The sequence below is a fragment of the Gavia stellata genome, chromosome 21, assembly GCF_030936135.1.
Source record: "Gavia stellata isolate bGavSte3 chromosome 21, bGavSte3.hap2, whole genome shotgun sequence".
NCBI lineage: Eukaryota > Metazoa > Chordata > Aves > Gaviiformes > Gaviidae > Gavia > Gavia stellata.
This window is the reverse complement of record NC_082614.1, coordinates 12898242-12915522: the sequence shown is the minus strand read 5'-3', so window position 1 is coordinate 12915522 and position 17281 is coordinate 12898242. Positions and strand designations below refer to the sequence as shown.

General features: G+C 38.9%; 2 protein-coding genes across 4 annotated transcripts; both read left to right on the top strand.

Moving 5' to 3' along the window:
* The first annotated feature begins 93 nt into the window (after window positions 1-93).
* GTF2H3 (general transcription factor IIH subunit 3) lies at window positions 94-4967 on the top strand. Of its 3 annotated transcripts, none has more exons than XM_059827693.1 (13): window positions 94-145; window positions 510-589; window positions 938-1044; window positions 1650-1813; window positions 2068-2130; window positions 2370-2399; window positions 3232-3260; window positions 3346-3420; window positions 3680-3733; window positions 3966-4034; window positions 4161-4296; window positions 4380-4416; window positions 4501-4967. In XM_059827693.1, exons 1-13 carry the CDS (start codon window positions 136-138, stop codon window positions 4568-4570), a joined length of 924 nt encoding a protein of 307 aa, XP_059683676.1. In that variant the 5' UTR covers window positions 94-135; the 3' UTR covers window positions 4571-4967. The 3 variants fall into 3 exon arrangements, with proteins under 3 accessions (XP_059683676.1, XP_059683675.1, XP_059683677.1); XM_059827692.1 differs by having other exon boundaries at window positions 111-145; window positions 2361-2399; XM_059827694.1 differs by lacking the exons at window positions 94-145; window positions 3346-3420; window positions 3680-3733 and having other exon boundaries at window positions 497-589.
* Window positions 4968-6223: 1256 nt separating this feature from the next.
* Window positions 6224-17154, top strand: TCTN2 (tectonic family member 2). The gene is made up of 18 exons (XM_059827738.1): window positions 6224-6296; window positions 7152-7265; window positions 7568-7641; window positions 8397-8592; window positions 8831-8931; window positions 9289-9485; window positions 9722-9845; window positions 10504-10639; window positions 11342-11407; window positions 12242-12370; window positions 12661-12738; window positions 13055-13135; window positions 13449-13560; window positions 13941-14044; window positions 14449-14605; window positions 15374-15499; window positions 16005-16093; window positions 16943-17154. The coding sequence occupies exons 1-18, from the start codon at window positions 6224-6226 to the stop codon at window positions 17056-17058; spliced, it is 2073 nt and encodes a 690-aa protein (XP_059683721.1). The 3' UTR covers window positions 17059-17154.
* The last annotated feature ends 127 nt before the right edge of the window (window positions 17155-17281 follow it).

Genomic DNA, 17281 nt, shown 5'->3' with positions numbered 1-17281 from the left:
CCCGGCCGCCGCCACACCGCCCGCCTCGCCTGGGCGTGGCGCCGCTCGCCTGACGCGACCCGTTTGGGTGACGTAGCGACGTGCCTTGGCGTCATCTCCGGGCGCCGGGAGCAGCTGGTTCCTCCGAGCGGCGCTATGAGCGCGGGTGAGGCGGCGGGGTCTCGGGGAGCGCTGCGAGGGAGTGGGAGCAGCCAGCCCGGCCCCAGCCCGCCTCCGCCCTCGGGCAGGCCGGGCTGCGGCTCCTCCGGCGTCCGGGTTCCTTCGGGAGGAGGCAGAGCGGGGCTCCGGGGCACGGCTTTATCGCCCCTGTGCCTCCTGAACGAAGCTCCGCCAGGCCCATGGGGCAGCCCGCGCCGCTCCGTGGCGCCCGGCCGGCGGGTTCCCCGTGTTCCCGCCGTGGGCACGGCCCGGCTGCGGCTCCTCTGAGCTCCCAGCGGTACTGGGCGAGCCTCTCTGCTCGGTGTTTGCACGGAGCTCGGAGTGACGCTGCTTTGTTGTCACTTTTTCAGATGATGAGCTGAGTCTGCTGGTCATCGTCATTGACACCAACCCTATCTGGTGGGGAAAGAAGGCGCTGGGAGAAGCTGAGGTGCGTCTTCTGGGTGTTGGTACTGCTGATGGTGGTTTCTGAGGGAAATATTTTTTTTTTTTTAATGTTAGTAAGTAGCCAATAAATGGGATTAGTCTTTGGTTTCTGAACTATGCTAACATTGTCTGCAAAGATGGATATAATGGATGTGAGAATACTCTTTTAAAAATAGCTATCCAGTCTTGTGTATCTGTCAAAGCCTGTTTTCCTAAATGCTTCCTATTAAGAAAGGAAGCTCATTCTGTATCTTCAAGTTCTTTTAACTGCATTTGAGAGATTTCTTCTAAATTACTTAACTGTAAACGTTACTGTGCTATATTTACTTTCTTCTTTTTTTTTTTTCGGCAGTTCACCCTATCAAAATGCATTGATGCAGCGATGGTACTGGGAAATTCGCACTTATTTATGAATCGCACCAACAGACTTGCTGTAATAGCAAGTCACACGCAAGAAAGGTATAGTTGCTTCTTAGCAGTGTGAAGGTTTAAAATGTACTTTCCTCTACCTGTCTCCTGATTTTTTTTGTTGGATTGAAGTATATAATTGAAACCAGGTTTAAAATGCATAACATATCATTGTCTTAAAAACAGAAATTGACTAAAACTGTGTAGGAAAGAAATAATCTGACTTAGTGCCTTACATAAAGCAACAAAAAGGCTTATAAGGCAGAGGGAGGTTTTAACAGAATTTTACTTTAAAATATATGGAGAGAGGGAGAGAGAGCGGATGGTAGAGATGTGGTGAGCAGGACAATGCAAGTGGCAAAAGTTTTCTGTTTAGTGGATATTTTCCCCCAGTTACTCGTGAGTCTCAGGATCTACCCCTAAGTGCAGGCATGGTGTCTATTTGCCAGTTCTCTTAAGGGGTGTCTTGAAAGGGGGGAGGTGAATGTGGGGTTTGAAGATTTCCTGTCTTACGTAGTCTCTTTAATGTCTCAAGTATTAAAATTATTTGAAATTATATTTCAGAGTATTGCTGTCTACAGCTGGTTAGTTTGTGGCATTCTTTTCTTACAAGGTTAAAGACAATATATGAATACTTTGTTTTTTCTCTCTTTCAGCCGTTTCTTGTACCCTGGAAAGCGTTGGGCTTTTGCAGATCTCTTTGGAGATGGTGGTAGTTCCATGGAATCTAACTGCTCTGGCAGCAAGGATGGAAAATATGAATTGTTAACAGCAATAAATGATGCAATTGCTGAAGAGATTAAAGACCTCATGACAAAAAGTAAGGAAAAGAAAATTCTAGGTTTACTATGCAGAATTGCAAAACATTTGGACTCTCAAGGAGTTGTAGAAACTTCCTTTATTTTGATCATGTGAATTTTAATATATTTAAAGTAGGTGAGTTTATTATGCTTGACACTTCAGGCCCCTGCATTAATACTATTTGCCCAAGATAAAACTTGTAGTGTTTGATATGGTCAGGTTCAGCAACTGTTTTTTATATAAAAGTAACTTGCAACTTTTCTTGTATTGCAGCTGACATGAGGGGCCAGCAAACAGAAACTCTGTTAGCAGGATCACTTGCTAAAGCACTTTGTTGTATCCTTCTGATCAGAGAATCTTCAAAGACTTCATGTATTTTTAAGACTGTTTCTTACAGTATTAATTAAATGTTACTATTCCTGTTCTGTAATAATACTCAAAACTGAAATGTTTGCCTAATAACTGTGGGTAATGCTTATTAAAATGTGTGCTGGCTAAGGTGGTGAATATGCAGTATGGATACTGGAGTTATTTCCAAGAACAGAATGTAGATTCCTTAATGTCAGCTAATGTAGATATCAACAAGATGAGCAAAGAGGTAAAAGGTAATGCCTCTGCTCCTGTTTTGAGTACTCACATAAATATTTGAGTGAGAATAACAGATATAAATGCATATGTACATACAAACAAATATGCATATGTTTTGACACACCCCCATTTCCAAAACTGACAATAATAGGTACAAGTTTATCCCAGTCGTTGCCCGGTTTAAACTAGGTCTGGGTGATGATTAGAAGTAAAGGACTTGATCATTAGTCCACATTCTTATTCTGATTTTCTGTTGCATGCAAGTAAAATGTGTAAAACTGTAACTGGAACCTCTTTAGAATAACTGGAGGTTGAGAGGAACTTTTTGAAAGTCACATGATGCACAAATCCTCTTCCAAAGGGACCTTCTGCAGAGCCGCGATGATAGTTGAGTTTCTTACATGGTTTTGGTCTTCCTCTTGTGACTTCTATAATTGGGAAAAGCGCTATTTGTGCACATAGTTTTGCAAGGAGCATATTGGACTAGAATTAGCTACACGTTTCAGATTACTTTAATCAATGAGAAATACTATGTAACTTGAGATATGTGTTTCAACCACTGACTTGGTAATGAACAGCTTTGAACATTTCTTTCCTGATCAACATCTAACTGCTTTTGGACAATGAATGAAATGGGTCTGCTTTCATAACAAGTCTGAATTAGTCCACAGATGCTTCTCACTGGGACTATAAAACAGTTTTGTAAACGTATTTTAACTGAGATGTTAGATCTAACGTCTTGGATGTTAGATATCTAACTGAGATGTTAGATGCTACAGAATTAAAAGGCCAGACTGCAGGTGACAGAAACAATGTGCTCATGCATTTCTTTTTCTTTTTAATACTTAGCCAATCAAGAAATGAAATCAAGGATTTTGGTAAGAACTTCTGCTGTCAGTTTTCTTTTAGTCTGGAAAGCCAGTGATACTATGTAGGCTAACAAGTTTGAATTGTTTTATTTAGGTCATAAAAGCAGCAGAAGACAGTGCATTGCAATATATGAATTTCATGAATGTGATCTTTGCAGCACAGAAACAGGTGAAGCTGGCATTTTTTTCATATATGTTATCTTTTATTAATGTGCAAACATAACACAATTATTTGTTTTTCTTATGAGTATGTTCTGATCAAGTGAAAGAGCTTCCCTATGGCTGTGGTGGTCCTGCAGCTGTAGAAGCATATGCATTTATATGTGGAGTGCATTTATAGTGGAAACAGGTCATGACAGTAATACTGATGAGGCTACTTTGGTCCTAGCTGAATTTGTTTTTCATGCATTTCATCTCTTTTCTTCCAGAGTATTTTGATTGATGCCTGTGTCTTGGACTCTGATTCAGGTCTTCTACAACAGGTACAGACTTCTTATTTTTATTTGCTGTTTGTATTTGTTTGTTGATACATGAGCTAGATAGTTTGACATATTCTAAAGCTCTCTTCTTTCCTTTGTTTCAAGAGTGGGTGTGGAAATATGTTCAGTGGATCTGACAGTTCCAACATGCTGGCCTTGTGCAGTATGTGGATATTTTAAATATCCTGTTAATCTCATAAAACGTAACAGTCTGATCATGCTCTCTGCTTTCCAGGCTTGTGACATTACGGGTGGCATATATTTGAAAGTGCCCCACATGCCATCTCTTCTGCAGTATTTGTTGGTAAGTCATTTAAAAACCACTTCCGTGTTTTTCCTGTCTCAGATGTGAAATCTTACTGACTTCATTGACAAGGTAATACAGCAGTACTATTCCAATTTGCAAAATATTTTTTCTCTATTCATGCAGTGGGTATTTCTCCCTGATCAAGAGCAAAGATCACAGCTTGTCCTTCCACCTCCTATTCATGTTGACTACAGAGCTGCATGCTTCTGTCATCGAAATCTTATTGAAATTGGTTACGTGTGCTCTGTGTGCTTGTCAAGTAAGTTTATAAATATTTAAGAGTCTGGTTTTTTTACATGCAAATAAACTGTTTTAGTGAAAGCCAATTCTTCTATTTTCCAGTATTCTGCAACTTCAGTCCTATTTGTAGTACGTGCGAGTAAGTGTTTCTTCTTCTTGTTTCAGGGGTGGGTGTGGAAATATGTTCAGTGTATCTGACAGTTCCTTTTTTCTGTTGTTTCAGGACTGCTTTCAAAATATCACTGCCACCTGTCATGAAAGCTAAGAAGAAAAAATTAAAGTTAGCTGTGTAAAAACATTATGTAAATACATCATTACCTCCTCCAGTAATTCCATGAAATGGAATATACGTGAGAAATTGATGGCACTTTTTATTGGATATGAAAGAGAACTGTATGCAGTGTTACTACTTGTTTCTTAAGGGATAAATATTTAAATCGTGTATTTCCTACACAGCCCTTTAAGTAACAAATCACTGTCTTACCGTGTACCTGTGGTGTTTTAAATACTAAGTCTTAATTTCCAAAGTTACAGCCTGTTAAGAGACAGACCTTGTAAAGTAGAAGGTATTCTGGCCACTGCAAAGTTTCACACCTCCAGGTTATTTTCAAAGACAAGAAAGCTCTGATTCTTTTTGTATGTTGGTGTTAAAGGTAAGAATGCCCATTGTTGGTGTTAAAGGTAAGAATGCCCATTGTTGGTGTTAAAGGTAAGAATGCCCATTTCTGGCGTGTAGGATCAGAACCTTAGCGCTGTGTTATTCAGGGACTTCAACTTGCTAGCTTTTGCTAGCAATATTTGGACTGAAACAGCATCAATTTCAGAATAAATGAGCCAACATTTTCAAGATGGCCTAGAACCCACTTTTTTTTTTTTTTTTTAAAAGAAAGATGCTAATTCCCCTGCATGTGCACTTATGTGTATTCATATTCATTTGACTGTACTGCCTTTGTGGTATTTTTCTTGATTGGATATCTTTTCATTCATCAGTAAAAAAGCCCCCCTTTGAAAATAACTTCAGTAAATGCAAACTAGCTGGTTAGTCTTTAAGGTTGTATTTTGAAACTGGAAAACAAAAAATACAATTCTACGTGATATGACAGCAGGCACACTTTTTTTTTAGTATGTGTGTTTACGTCTAGCATTTGACAAGTAAGAAGGAAAACTTTTGGATTGGTGTTTTTATGTCCGAACATGAGGGTATGCTGCATACTTCTGAACATGGCTTTGATTTAAACAAGCAAAAAAAAAAAAGGTAACTGTATAATTTGGTGGTTTTACCTGTTGCTAGTAACTGACGTTGTCCTGAAAGGAATACAGAGAGTGATTGCTTCCTGCATAGAAAAAGAGGATGTGTATACAGGGATTTATGTCATGTCTTGATACTTGCATCAGCTTTTTGTCCATGTAACAGTTGTAGTACGTGCCAGTCTTTCACTGGCTTTTTTGATTGCCAAAAGCCATTTTGTTTGAAGGCTGTATTTATAATTTACTTTGTATAAAACGTTTGTAATAAAAGCTTTTTCAAATGTGGTTAAATATTGCTGTGATAACAGATACTGTTAAGGGTGAGCTGCAGGGCCTTCCTGCAGTTGTATTGTGTGGAAGTGTAACAGTGTGCCCCGGCATTACATGAAGTGCCCGAGGGCCGCTGTGGTCTGTGTGGGGTTCGGTGAGAAGATGAGGGGCAGACTCGTCTGGGCTGACTTGGTTGATCCCGCTTTCGGCTGTGCGATTCCCCCGGAGGAGGGGGACGTGAGGCGGCCCAGCCGAGGTGTGTGACCGGCCGCGGGGTCCGCCGGTGGCCCCCGGTCCGCCTTCCCCCTGCGGCAGCCGTGCCGCCGGCAGCGCTTCCCGCCCCTTCCCGTTGCCATGGCACCGCGCTGTCGCCGCAAGATGGCGGTCGGGCGGCAGCCGCCCTCGCGGCGCGGCCCTCCTTAGACGCTATGGCGGCTGCTTTCCTCGGGGCGCTGCTGCTGCTGGCGGCACCTTGTCCCGGGCAGCGGGCTTGGGACCCCGGTGGGTGGAGAGCGTCGGGGGCCGCGACTGAAGGCGGCCTCCGGGGAGCGAGGGGGAGGCTGCTGAGGGAAGGGGGCCAAAAGGGCGGCCGGGGGTGAGGGGAAGAGGGGATCGGTTTGCGGCGGGACCTTTTCTGACTGACTAACGGTGGGGCCAGCCCGGGTAGCATGAGGGGAGGCCACGGAGGCCCCGAGGGGTCCCCGGGGAGTAGGAGGTCGGGGGCTTTTGGTGCCCCTTCCCTAACCCGAAGGTGCTGGCCCTGGAGTTTTCTGCCACTGCTCAGCACTGGGGGAGACTCGGAGGGGGAAAGGTGGAGCTGCTTATGTTGGACCTTTCAACGTTGGTAAAGTCTGTGAAGGAAATTCAAGTGAAACTCCCAGCTTGGAGCTCTTGAAACTACGTCCATGTGCTGAGGGCAGTAGTCTGCAATTACTGGATCACAGGTAGTGGTACACCCCTGATACCCTTCATGGCCGTAAGAAATTAAAAAGTGTAACCTGAAGTCAGCAAAAAATGCTAAATATGTTGTTGCCTGACCTGCGTAGTATCTGCATGGGCCAGTAAGTGCTGCAGTCTCCTGCCATAGTGTTATGCCACTGCCTGTTTACTGAGCATCTTGACAAACGCGAACTTGTGGTATAGAAAGCTACGGTGAACCTACTGCTCTAGCACTTTGCAAGAATGTAAATACAATCCTGTACTGGGCATCACAAGGTATTTTTGTTCTATTTGTGACAATTTAAAGTATTGGAAGGTAAGAATCTAGCCCAAGAGTTAAGACCTAAATATGTCTTACAGATGTTACCTTTTTCAGTTAGTGTGTGTTAAGACTTGTTTCTTTTTCTCTTTTTTTAGTCTTTCAGCCTTCATTTATCCATATGTCAGGGCCAAGAGTTAATTCGTTTTTTCTTGGAAATTCTTCAGGAGTTAATTTTTCTATTATTTTAAGTCCTATAGATGAAGAGACAGGTAAGAACACTTCAATTCCCCCTGCAATAGTATGTAGATAAATGTTTGCATTAATAATCTTTTTGGACACTAAAATTACTGGAGAAATGGCAACGCACTGCATTTAGTGCTTTAATAGTTGCCAAAATAGGAACTCCAAAGGACTTCTGCTGATGAAGCCCTTAGTCTTCTGTTGACTCCTTGTCAGCTGGGCCTGAGGGTGTGCCTATTTGAAGGCACAAGATAAGTTTAAATGTGCATCTTATTTTCCAGTCTTTTCTAAATGACAGTGGAATGCTTTTTAAATTTTTATTTTGATACAGGAAAATTGCAACTTGCAAATTGCAGTGGAAGTAAAAGAGCTGGTGATTGGAATTTGAATGTAACACCTAGTATGGTATGTAAAATACTGATTCTTCCCTAAAATGGGAACGATGGAACTGTCATATATTAAGGGCTAATGAAATACTAGCAAAATGTTAATGTACTAACAACTCAGTTTGAATGTCTTGCCCTTGCCTTTTTTCCTGACGTATCCCTTTGTGTGAATGCCCTTGCTGGAGTTTGCTGAAGTGCAGCTTTGACACTGGTTCCTGGTTGTCTTCCTCCTCTCCAGAATTGCCTGTACTTCCTGGCTGGCTGTATCATTTGAGACTGTTTCAGATCTGCTGGAAGGAGCTAGTAGAAATAAGTAATGGTTTTATACAGCATGAGCTCTGGAACATCTGTATTTATTAGACTTGCCTTCAGAGTTGTGTTATACGTAATTCCTTAGGGGTTATATCAACTCTGCAGTCATTCCAGTTTTCAACTGAAGGTAGCTGTAAAAACTGAAATTCACTTTTTGGTATTTGTTCTTTTCTTTAAAATTGCTTGCATGTGATTTCTGAGGTAACTTAATCTGCGTGCATGCCTTAAAGTTCTGTGTACAGTTCATATCCTCGCTGTATTTGCATATCTCAGCAGTAGACCCTTTGTCATTCCACTCTCAATAAATGTCTGTTTTTATATAGGAAGAATATAATTGCATTGTAGTGCTGACAAAACACAGTGGTACTGAAACGTCTCTTTCAGAAGCTGATGAGTGGTGTCAATAAGAGTAATTTAATACAAGCCGTCAAAGCTGTCAAACTTTATTTTGTATTTTTTCAGAACACTTCCAAAGTGACTATAAGCTTGACTAGAAATCTGCAGTTGTGTTTGCCCAATGCCACTGACTGCTGCACAACACCTCTCTGCGTGGTTGAAACACTTCAGGTTTTAGCTTGCCGTGATTCAGTGATGTTGGCGCATCTCCTGATTCAAGCTGAAATATATGCCAACTCTTCCTTTACAGGAAATGTGTCAGGTAAGTGTTTAGATATGCTAAAGAAAAAATGGTATTTTGACTGTTCTTTTCCTCTATATATGAAAAAAAAAATAAAATTGGGATTTGTGTAGCAGTAAGAGATACTGAATAATTAATGGAATTTAACAAAAGGTGTGTACACAGTCAGAATAAACTGCAATGTGCATAGTCTATTTATTTGGATTCCAGTCCATTTAATCTGATTTTCTCTTCTTTTTTTTTGTTAATTCTTTTACAGAAAATGCAACTATCATCCCAAACCAGGTGTTTCAGCCATTGGGCTCTTGTCCTTGTGACTTGACAGCTGGAGCTTGTGATATTCGTTGTTGCTGTGATTCGGTGCTTACTTTGTGTTAAACTTTGATTAGGTGTTTCAAAATTTCTAGGCTCTTTCTATCGTCTAGGGGGAGAGGGGGGTACTGAATGCTTCAGATGAGACGGGGCAGAGGGCTTGTCTGGATTTTCCAGTATTTCTAATAGTAAATATGACCTCTTTCTACAAAATTGGTTTGATTTACCTGTAAGTATAGAATCAGCGAATAGTTTGGGTTGGAAGGGACCTTTAAAGGTCATCAATCCAACCCCCCCTGCAATGAGCAGGGACATTTTCAACTAGATCATGTTGCTCACTATGGCTGTAGTGCCTATGGTAGTGCAATTACTGTGTTAAAAAGTGACCATTCTTTTCCCTTTCAGGAATGTACACCAGACTTGAAGCAGTTATTCAATGAATCATGTTTCACTGGAGTGTTTGGTGGGGATGTAAACCCACCTTTTGATCAGCTGTGCTCTTCTCAGTCAATGGAATATACCCCTGATTGGTTTCCCTTCCTTTGTGTACAGTCTTCTCTTAACAATACACCATTTCTTGGGTACTTTTATCATGGCTCTACGTAAGTCTTAAAAAAATTTATTTTCTTAACACATGCGTTAGGCATGCTACCGAAAATATAACCAGTTTTTGTAATGAAAATGATTTTGAAATTGGAATTTTAGATTGTGAACTCTAAGTGCAAATAGAGAAATGTCATTGGTACTATATGAGAACATGGGACATGAAAGCAAATGTATAATTATTTGTGTGAGGTAGAGAGTAAAGAATCGTTTAATTTTATAAACTTGTTTGCAGTTCTACAGCCAGAGTTCCTCTGTTTAAGATCCCTTTACAAACTTCTCTTGGGAAACTTTTCACTGGCTACAGACAAGGAGATCCAATTATGACAGAAGAAAATGAGTATTTTACTATTCCCCAGGTAATCACTTCATGTTTAGGAGCTTTTAGTTCCTCTTGTTTGATATTCTCCATATATCACGCTCCTTATGGCTTTGTAAGCAGATTCTGCAACTTGCTGTTGTGAAGTGGTAGAATGTATTTTTCACACACACAAAAAAAGCACAAAATTAAAAAATTTAATAAAAAAGTAAACATTATCCTTCCTGATCCCCCTGCCCATGCCCCCAAATGGTAATCTTTTAATTATTTCAAGAGGTAAAAGCAAGCTTGGCATCCCAATTAATAGTTTAAGTCTTATCATATTTCTGTATTTTTTTGTTTGCCTGCTGCATTACTGAGCACTATAGTTGGTTTTCCCTTTGAATCTTAGTCATCTGGTTGTACTTTTTTCAAATTCCTTTTGCATTTTAGAGACACTTGTTGGTTATAATTATTTTGACAAATTAGGATGAAGCCATACTGTACATTGAAACTATTTTGAAAGCTGTGCTTTTTAAATTTTAACCTCTCTCTTGCTGCAGATTGAGGTGTTTTGGTAACATCAGATTACTTGTTTGTCAAAGTGTCATATGGCTGTAGTACGTACTTGGAGCATTTCACTAACACATAGTCTTAAAATGAAAAGCAAAGGGCTAGAAAAGGGTCCAACATACTTATTTCTGTTGAACTACCTGCAGCAATCCATGGCTGGACAGTGTGTTGAAAATGCCCCTGTAGCGTATCTCCAGAACTTTGATGTCAAATGCCTTACCAATCTAGCATCTTACAAGGAAGGACTGCCCCATGACGTGAGGATAAACAGTGGTACTGGAGGTACGCTGCATAAGCTCTAACAGAAGTGGGGTTTATGTTTCTCATAGCTGCTAGAATGGAACAAACTCGAGGGCTGTTGACGTGGTAGCTACATGTAATATCTTTGTTATCTGGTGGCTGTAGTTCAGCATTTGGAGATGCTCTATTCCTGTTTCTGATGACCTTCCAGCAAGTGTCCCACTATTTCCCAAGATCTGGGATATAAGAAATAGTGGGATTGGCCTTTATTTTCCTGTTTATCTGTTTCCAGTGACTTGTGCTGGTTATGGCTACACACGACAGAAGAGAGCATCTCTCCCACTTTCTATTTTCAGACTGTTACAGAGCCCTTTTTCTGTCAAGAGGGTGCAGTATCATCATTTTAGAATTAGTGAGAAGTGGTTACTTTCTGCATTACGAAAGCATATACTTATGAGGCGTTCTTCTGGAGTTTGAGATACTATGATTACCAGCAGGAAGATAACTTCCTTTACGCTACGTAATTGTCTGATTTTGTTCGTCTATATTACCTTTGTAAGACCCAGAGATAACTAGCTATGCTCTCAAAATACATAAACTGTTTGGTCCTTTACCAAAACTAATTTTCCAGATAATTTTCTACTCTATTTTCATAACAACAAGGATTGCACCTTGGATGTGAAAACAGTACATCTGTCTCTCTTATTAGTCAGGATTACTGCAGTGTTTGTTTTTTATTTCCAGACTTCATCCAACAAAATGTCATCTATAGGACCATCACTGACATGGGCAAATTCATCACTGAAAGTGGTATGTCTCTTCCATTTCATAAATATGTTTCTTACCTAACCTGGACTATGTAAGAAATAGATGATTTTGATGCCTAAAATGTTTACCTGCTGCAATTCTTAAGAGGGATCTTGTATGTTATCTAATGCTCAAAAAGTAAACTGTTTGGCTTAGTGTGAAGCAGAAAGTATTTCATTTACCCCAACTTTAAATGGAAGTTGGTCAAAAAATTGGGTCCCTTAGCTTACATTAGAAGTAATTTTTGAGAAGAAAAAAAAAAACTATATAAAGAAAGCTTTAAAAAAATCTCCAGGATGAACATTTAAGTGGGATTGGCAGACTGTAAGCAGATGTACGTGTCTCTGTTTTGGAAGCTCTCATGCCTTTTTAAGGGCCTTTTTCAGCCAATGAAGCAGTTATTCGATGGAGAACAGTGGTTCCGAGTCAGTGGGAGGGTAATGCAGTGCAAATGAAACTAATGGAATCCAAGCTAATGTGTTTTTCTGGGTGGTGATGGCTCCCTGGGAGGGATGAGATGAAAGTAGGGGGAGTCCTGAGTCCAGAGGAGTGCATCAGCTGGTGATGTAAAGTCCAGTGCTGGGCTCTTCAGGAGAGCTTTAGCTACAAAAGGACTTGGAATCGCTGATGTTAAAATATTGATAAGCCAGGGGATTGTACTGTCACACTGTTCTAAATAAGATGGAACTTCAACAGTAAAATAAATTCTCAAAAAGATGAATGTTATAATTTCCAGAATTTTGCTAGAGTTTTTTAATGTGTTCTTTTTCAGCTACAGTAACATAGCTTTCTAATTAGCAGTGCTTTTCATTATGGCCTTTTTTTTTCTTTTGCCAGAAAGCCTTTATACTGCTGAGGTTCTGTGTCAAAATGTAACTTTTGCAGAGCATTATACGTTCATTTGGAAAGACAAGAGCATAGAGCGAATAAATGTTACAGTCTTCCAAGGAAGTTTATGTGATGGAGGTATCATGAAATTTCTTTTACCATTTTTTTTTTTTTTTTCTTCAGCATGGAAATTCTGTGTTCAAATCTCTTATTTACTAACACTTCTTAAAAAGAATTTCCCCTGGACTCTGGAAAGAAAATTTATGGGGCTGATTTCCATTAATTTGTATTGTTTTGAATCTTCTGTTACTAATAAAGAATGGAAGTTTGTATCCTACATAGAGCATACTTTTTGCTAACTTACAGCAAGCATACTTTTTTCTAATTTACTTATTTAAAAGTAAAGTAATATTTTTTTCTTTTACCAGAAATACTGACACAGAGATTCACAGTCAAATTTCTAAGTTTAAAGAGTACTAATGCAGCAGAATTGTGTGGGAATCCAGGTATTAATACTTTATTTTGCCTCTTGAAAGTGAATAGAAAAAAATTTCATACTGTACAGATTGTATCAGTGACTGTGTTTTATGTCTTTCATACTTCTTTATGTTTCTTCCTGTCTTAATGCACTGCCAATTGTAATAGCGGTGATTGGTTCTTAGGCTTTTGTTGTATAGGTATTGATTATTTAAAGTGAGTGTATTCCTACTGTAATGGAAATGTCTGTTTGTTTACTTCAAGATTGATGACATTTATTATTAAAACAATGCTAATGCTTAAAGATTCTTATGCAATGTTCATGATTTACCCTTCTATTTTTAGGTTATCAAGTTGGAAAACCAGTGAAAGCTGCAAATATGAATGCTTCTGATACTTTTGGAAGCCTAAACATTTGGCAGCCAGGTACTGGCTTGTGAGGTTGCAACTTCAACTGTCGTTAATGCTAAAATGATTTTTTTTTTTTAAAACATATTTTAGTTAAGAATATATTTCAAATTTTGCTTTTCTAGACTGTTCCCTAGCCTTTATTCAAACTTCAGTGAGTAAGCCTCTAATGCTTTCTTGGAAAACTGAAGTTGAATGGACTTGTATCTATATTTGAACTATACCATTTGGTCTTTTGCATTCTAATGTTTGATATTTTTGCACAAAATTGAAAGCTAGAGATCAAAAGGTTGGTATAAGAAAGCTCAAGTAAGATGTTTTAATTTCCTAGCTGGCAGAGGCTTCTGTACGTCAGCAACTTATACACCAGTTTTATTCGGACTAGATTCACTCTCTGGGTGCATTCTAGAAGTTGGTATTAATGAAGATTGCAGCCTTTTAAGGTGAGCTACGTAGGTTGAATTGTTTTTCCCTGCATCCCTCTTGTTGCTTATTACATGATTCTCTACAAGTGCCTACTACCAGCACTGTTATGTTCTTTTTAAATGTTCATGTATGCATTTCAGCTTTCTGTAGTTGATAGTCTCACTTTTTTTTAAAAGGGAAAATATGATAATGGTTTCGCTTGGATCTCTCTGTATTCAAATGAGGATTATGCTGGGGTGGAATACTTTGTCATGTGTTCCTTTTAACAGAGAATTCAATAGTTCAAGTTTGTTTTTGTTGAGTGGTAACATCTTTCAGAGGAAACTGACATGATATAATAAGAGTGGTAGACAGTACAGATTTACTTTTTGTGTAATCTCACATTCTTATTTTGCAGAGGAAATGTAACTGAGAAATTGAATTCATTAATACAAGCTACTCACGTTGGAAAGAGGGACAATTCAAGTTACAGTGATCTAAATGATTGGGTGGAAATTATACGTAAGTGAGGTTTGTGTTGTTCATAGTCTAAATATGCCCATACGATGAATAAAGCATCTAAAAAAAAAAGCCAAAATGTGATTTCAAATGCCTGAAGGTACTGATCTGTGTGTCTGGATCCATCCATCCATATATGTGTACACACACGCATATAACTCAGTAAGTATACGGATACTGCACTAACATGTATTTTACTGTCAGCCTGTACACATATGACTTGGTATTTTAGTTCTCTGTTGATAAAGTACTCCTTTTCTTTATGTGTATTTTTTGCTGTGTTCCTGTGTGACAGTTCCTGGTATTTCACTGGACTATGACAATAATATAATGTTTTCCATAATATAGTTATGGAAAATACAATGTTTTCCATATTATTTCCATTTAAATAAATCTGTTCTCCACAGGTCTTGATCCATTTAATTCTGATACCAATGTGAGCAGTGGAAACTTAAAAGGCGTTTGTCCAGATATTCCTGCAAATCTGAATATTCGCATAATCTTTGCTGATGTGGGTGCAGTACAAGGGATTCCCCAGCGAGAGATTCTTGCTGTGCAGATCAGGTAGAGAGAGTTGTGCCTCTGGCTATCTGACAGATAAATGTTTCATTTTGAGACTTGCTTACCTGGCATACCCAGATTAAATTTTACAAACAAAAATGTTATTTTGTTATTTCTAATTTTTTATATGCCTTTTATTTGTATTCGCAGCCCAAATTCCTTTGATCACAACCAGGTTTGCCTTTCTATTTTTAAATGAAAATAATAATTAAAAAAATAGTAATGGTTAATAGTAGCTAATCTTTCTACTTCACTGAAATATTAAATAAAATCTATGATGCTGCCAGTAGTAGGCATATGCACGCATTCCATCAGAAGAATGTTTTAATTTCTTGTCACATGGTGGAAGTGGCAACATTGTCTTGTGTTCTGGCTTACCCCAATGTAGAGCTCTTCTTGAGAGCTGTGGTAAATGCTTTATTCTTTCCCGAAAGAAATGATGGTTGGACTTGATGGTTGATGGTTGGACTTGATGATCTTACAGGTCTTTTCCAACCTTAATGATTCTGTAATGATTCTGTGAAAGAGGGAATTTTCACTTTGCAAACACCTTTCCCCCCCTCCCCGAGGTCAATCCAAATCAAATAAATGGGATTCTGTTCCATTTTACCTCATTTCCAGACTTTGCAAGTTCTCTCCCTGTATGGTGTTGAAAATTCAGAGATCATCAGCTGCCTCCTCAATGCTGTATATTTTGTCCTTTCGTGGTTATGTTTAGGGTCTAAATTTTCATTTACAGACCTCAAGTAATAGTTATGCATGTTCTTGCAGTTACTCGACAGTCATATGGCAATTCCAGTGTGGGCTGATCTGTGAAAACAGCATCAGCTTTCTTCCCATCACTGCTTCTGTTCAGTTTATTGAAGTGCCAGCTCAGCCACCCATTCCAATGACAAGGTAATTTTTAAAAACATTGATACGTGGCGTTATGTTAAGCAGATGCGAACAGCATTGATCAAAAGGTTACTTTGGTTTGGTGGAGTACAGAGCAATAAGGTCTGGTTCAGAGATTTATTGAGTAACAATTCTGTTAGTGACAATCTTCCCCAGGACCGTGAAGAACATGAAGGGCTGTAAATTACCCTGCGAAGCTGTTATTTGGTTCTAGCAGAAAAGCTGTGTTACTTACTTGAGTGGATAAGGGGTGCTGAGTGAGTCTCCCAAACTATCCATTGTCTGAAGATGTTCATTCCAAAAAGAAATATCTGCCTAAAAATGACAGAAATGGAGTAGAGGGGAGGCTTCTGTTTTTATTAAAGAAAAAAGTCAAAAGAGAATAACGAGAAGTTTGTGGTTTAGTTTTGTTTTTTCCTGTAATCTGGACACCTTTTCATTCTGTTTTTTCCACTTGTGCTGGTGTTCTGGTACTGTAGTTAATAAACCTGTTTGCTTTTTTCTTTAGATATCAGATTAATTATACAGAATTTGACTGCAATCGAAATGATGTGTGCTGGCCACAACTTTTTTATCCATTGACACGGTTTTACACAGGTAAAAATAATAAGCAATGTGGAATGCCATGAACTGTCCATATTTCTTTGAAACATAATTAGACGTGTGGAGTTTAGTCTGAAAGAATGCTTGGTAGTAGGAAATTAAAATTTCTCTTTTAGAAAGGGTCGTCCAAAAAGTCTGTTTAATTTTTTCCTTGATCATGCATTAATTTCTTAGTTAGACTAGTGGAAAAAAAAATAATTACTAGGAGTACTTTCTGGATAAGCTTGACATTTTGTGAGTATTTGTTTGGCAGAGAGAGATTCTTTTTCAGTCCCCTGTAGAGTTTGGAGGGAGGTATGCTTTCTGTAGCAAAGGAGAATATATCGCTTTATGATATTGTTCTGTTTCCATTTCCTACTGTAATTGTAGTATTGTCTGTGCGTGTCGTTGCTCTTGAAGGGTGAAGGGAGACTGTTTCTCACTTTGCCAGTATGTGTTTTTCAGTCATCCCACATGAGTTTCAGTAAAAATTTGCCGTATTGGTACGACAGTTAATTTTTACATTTCCTCTGTGTAAATCTGTGGTGGATTATGTTTTGTGGGAGACTGCAGATAAAATGTCTGGCATTTCGAAGGGCATCGAGGCACTTGGACTCTGTCCTGAGTGCTGCATGGACGGAGGCAACTGCCTGTGTTTATTATCTGCACAACTTCGGGGACTAAAGTTACACAAAATACATAGTTTTTTAAGTATGAAACATCTTACTGCCTTTCTTTGTGCTGCATTATTTTATTCAGGCTATGCATATACTTTAATCTGTATCTTTTGGGTTGTTGTCTAAACTAAAATTTAGCTCTCATATGCTTATACTTTTTTTTCCTTTTTTTTTTTTTTTTCCCCAGGAGAACCGTATTCCCAGTGTCTTGCTAAAGGCCTGTCATTGGCATTTCTTGTTTTACTTGCAGCAATTATGAGTAACCCTTGGTTTTCTAAAGTATGGAATAGTTCCTTGGTTTAAAAATGTCGAAGTAAAGAGAACCACTTTTGCTAATATTTGAAGTACTTTTGGGTAAAACTTATGGATAAATATTCCTGGATTTTGTAGACATTTATATAAAACATTTGAAGATACATAAAATGAATACTCTTACGATGTACAGAAAATGGTCGTGTTATTTAAAACACAAAATAATAGAATTATTTTTAAGTGCTAGACTCTGTGTTCGGAGCAGCGAGAGTGC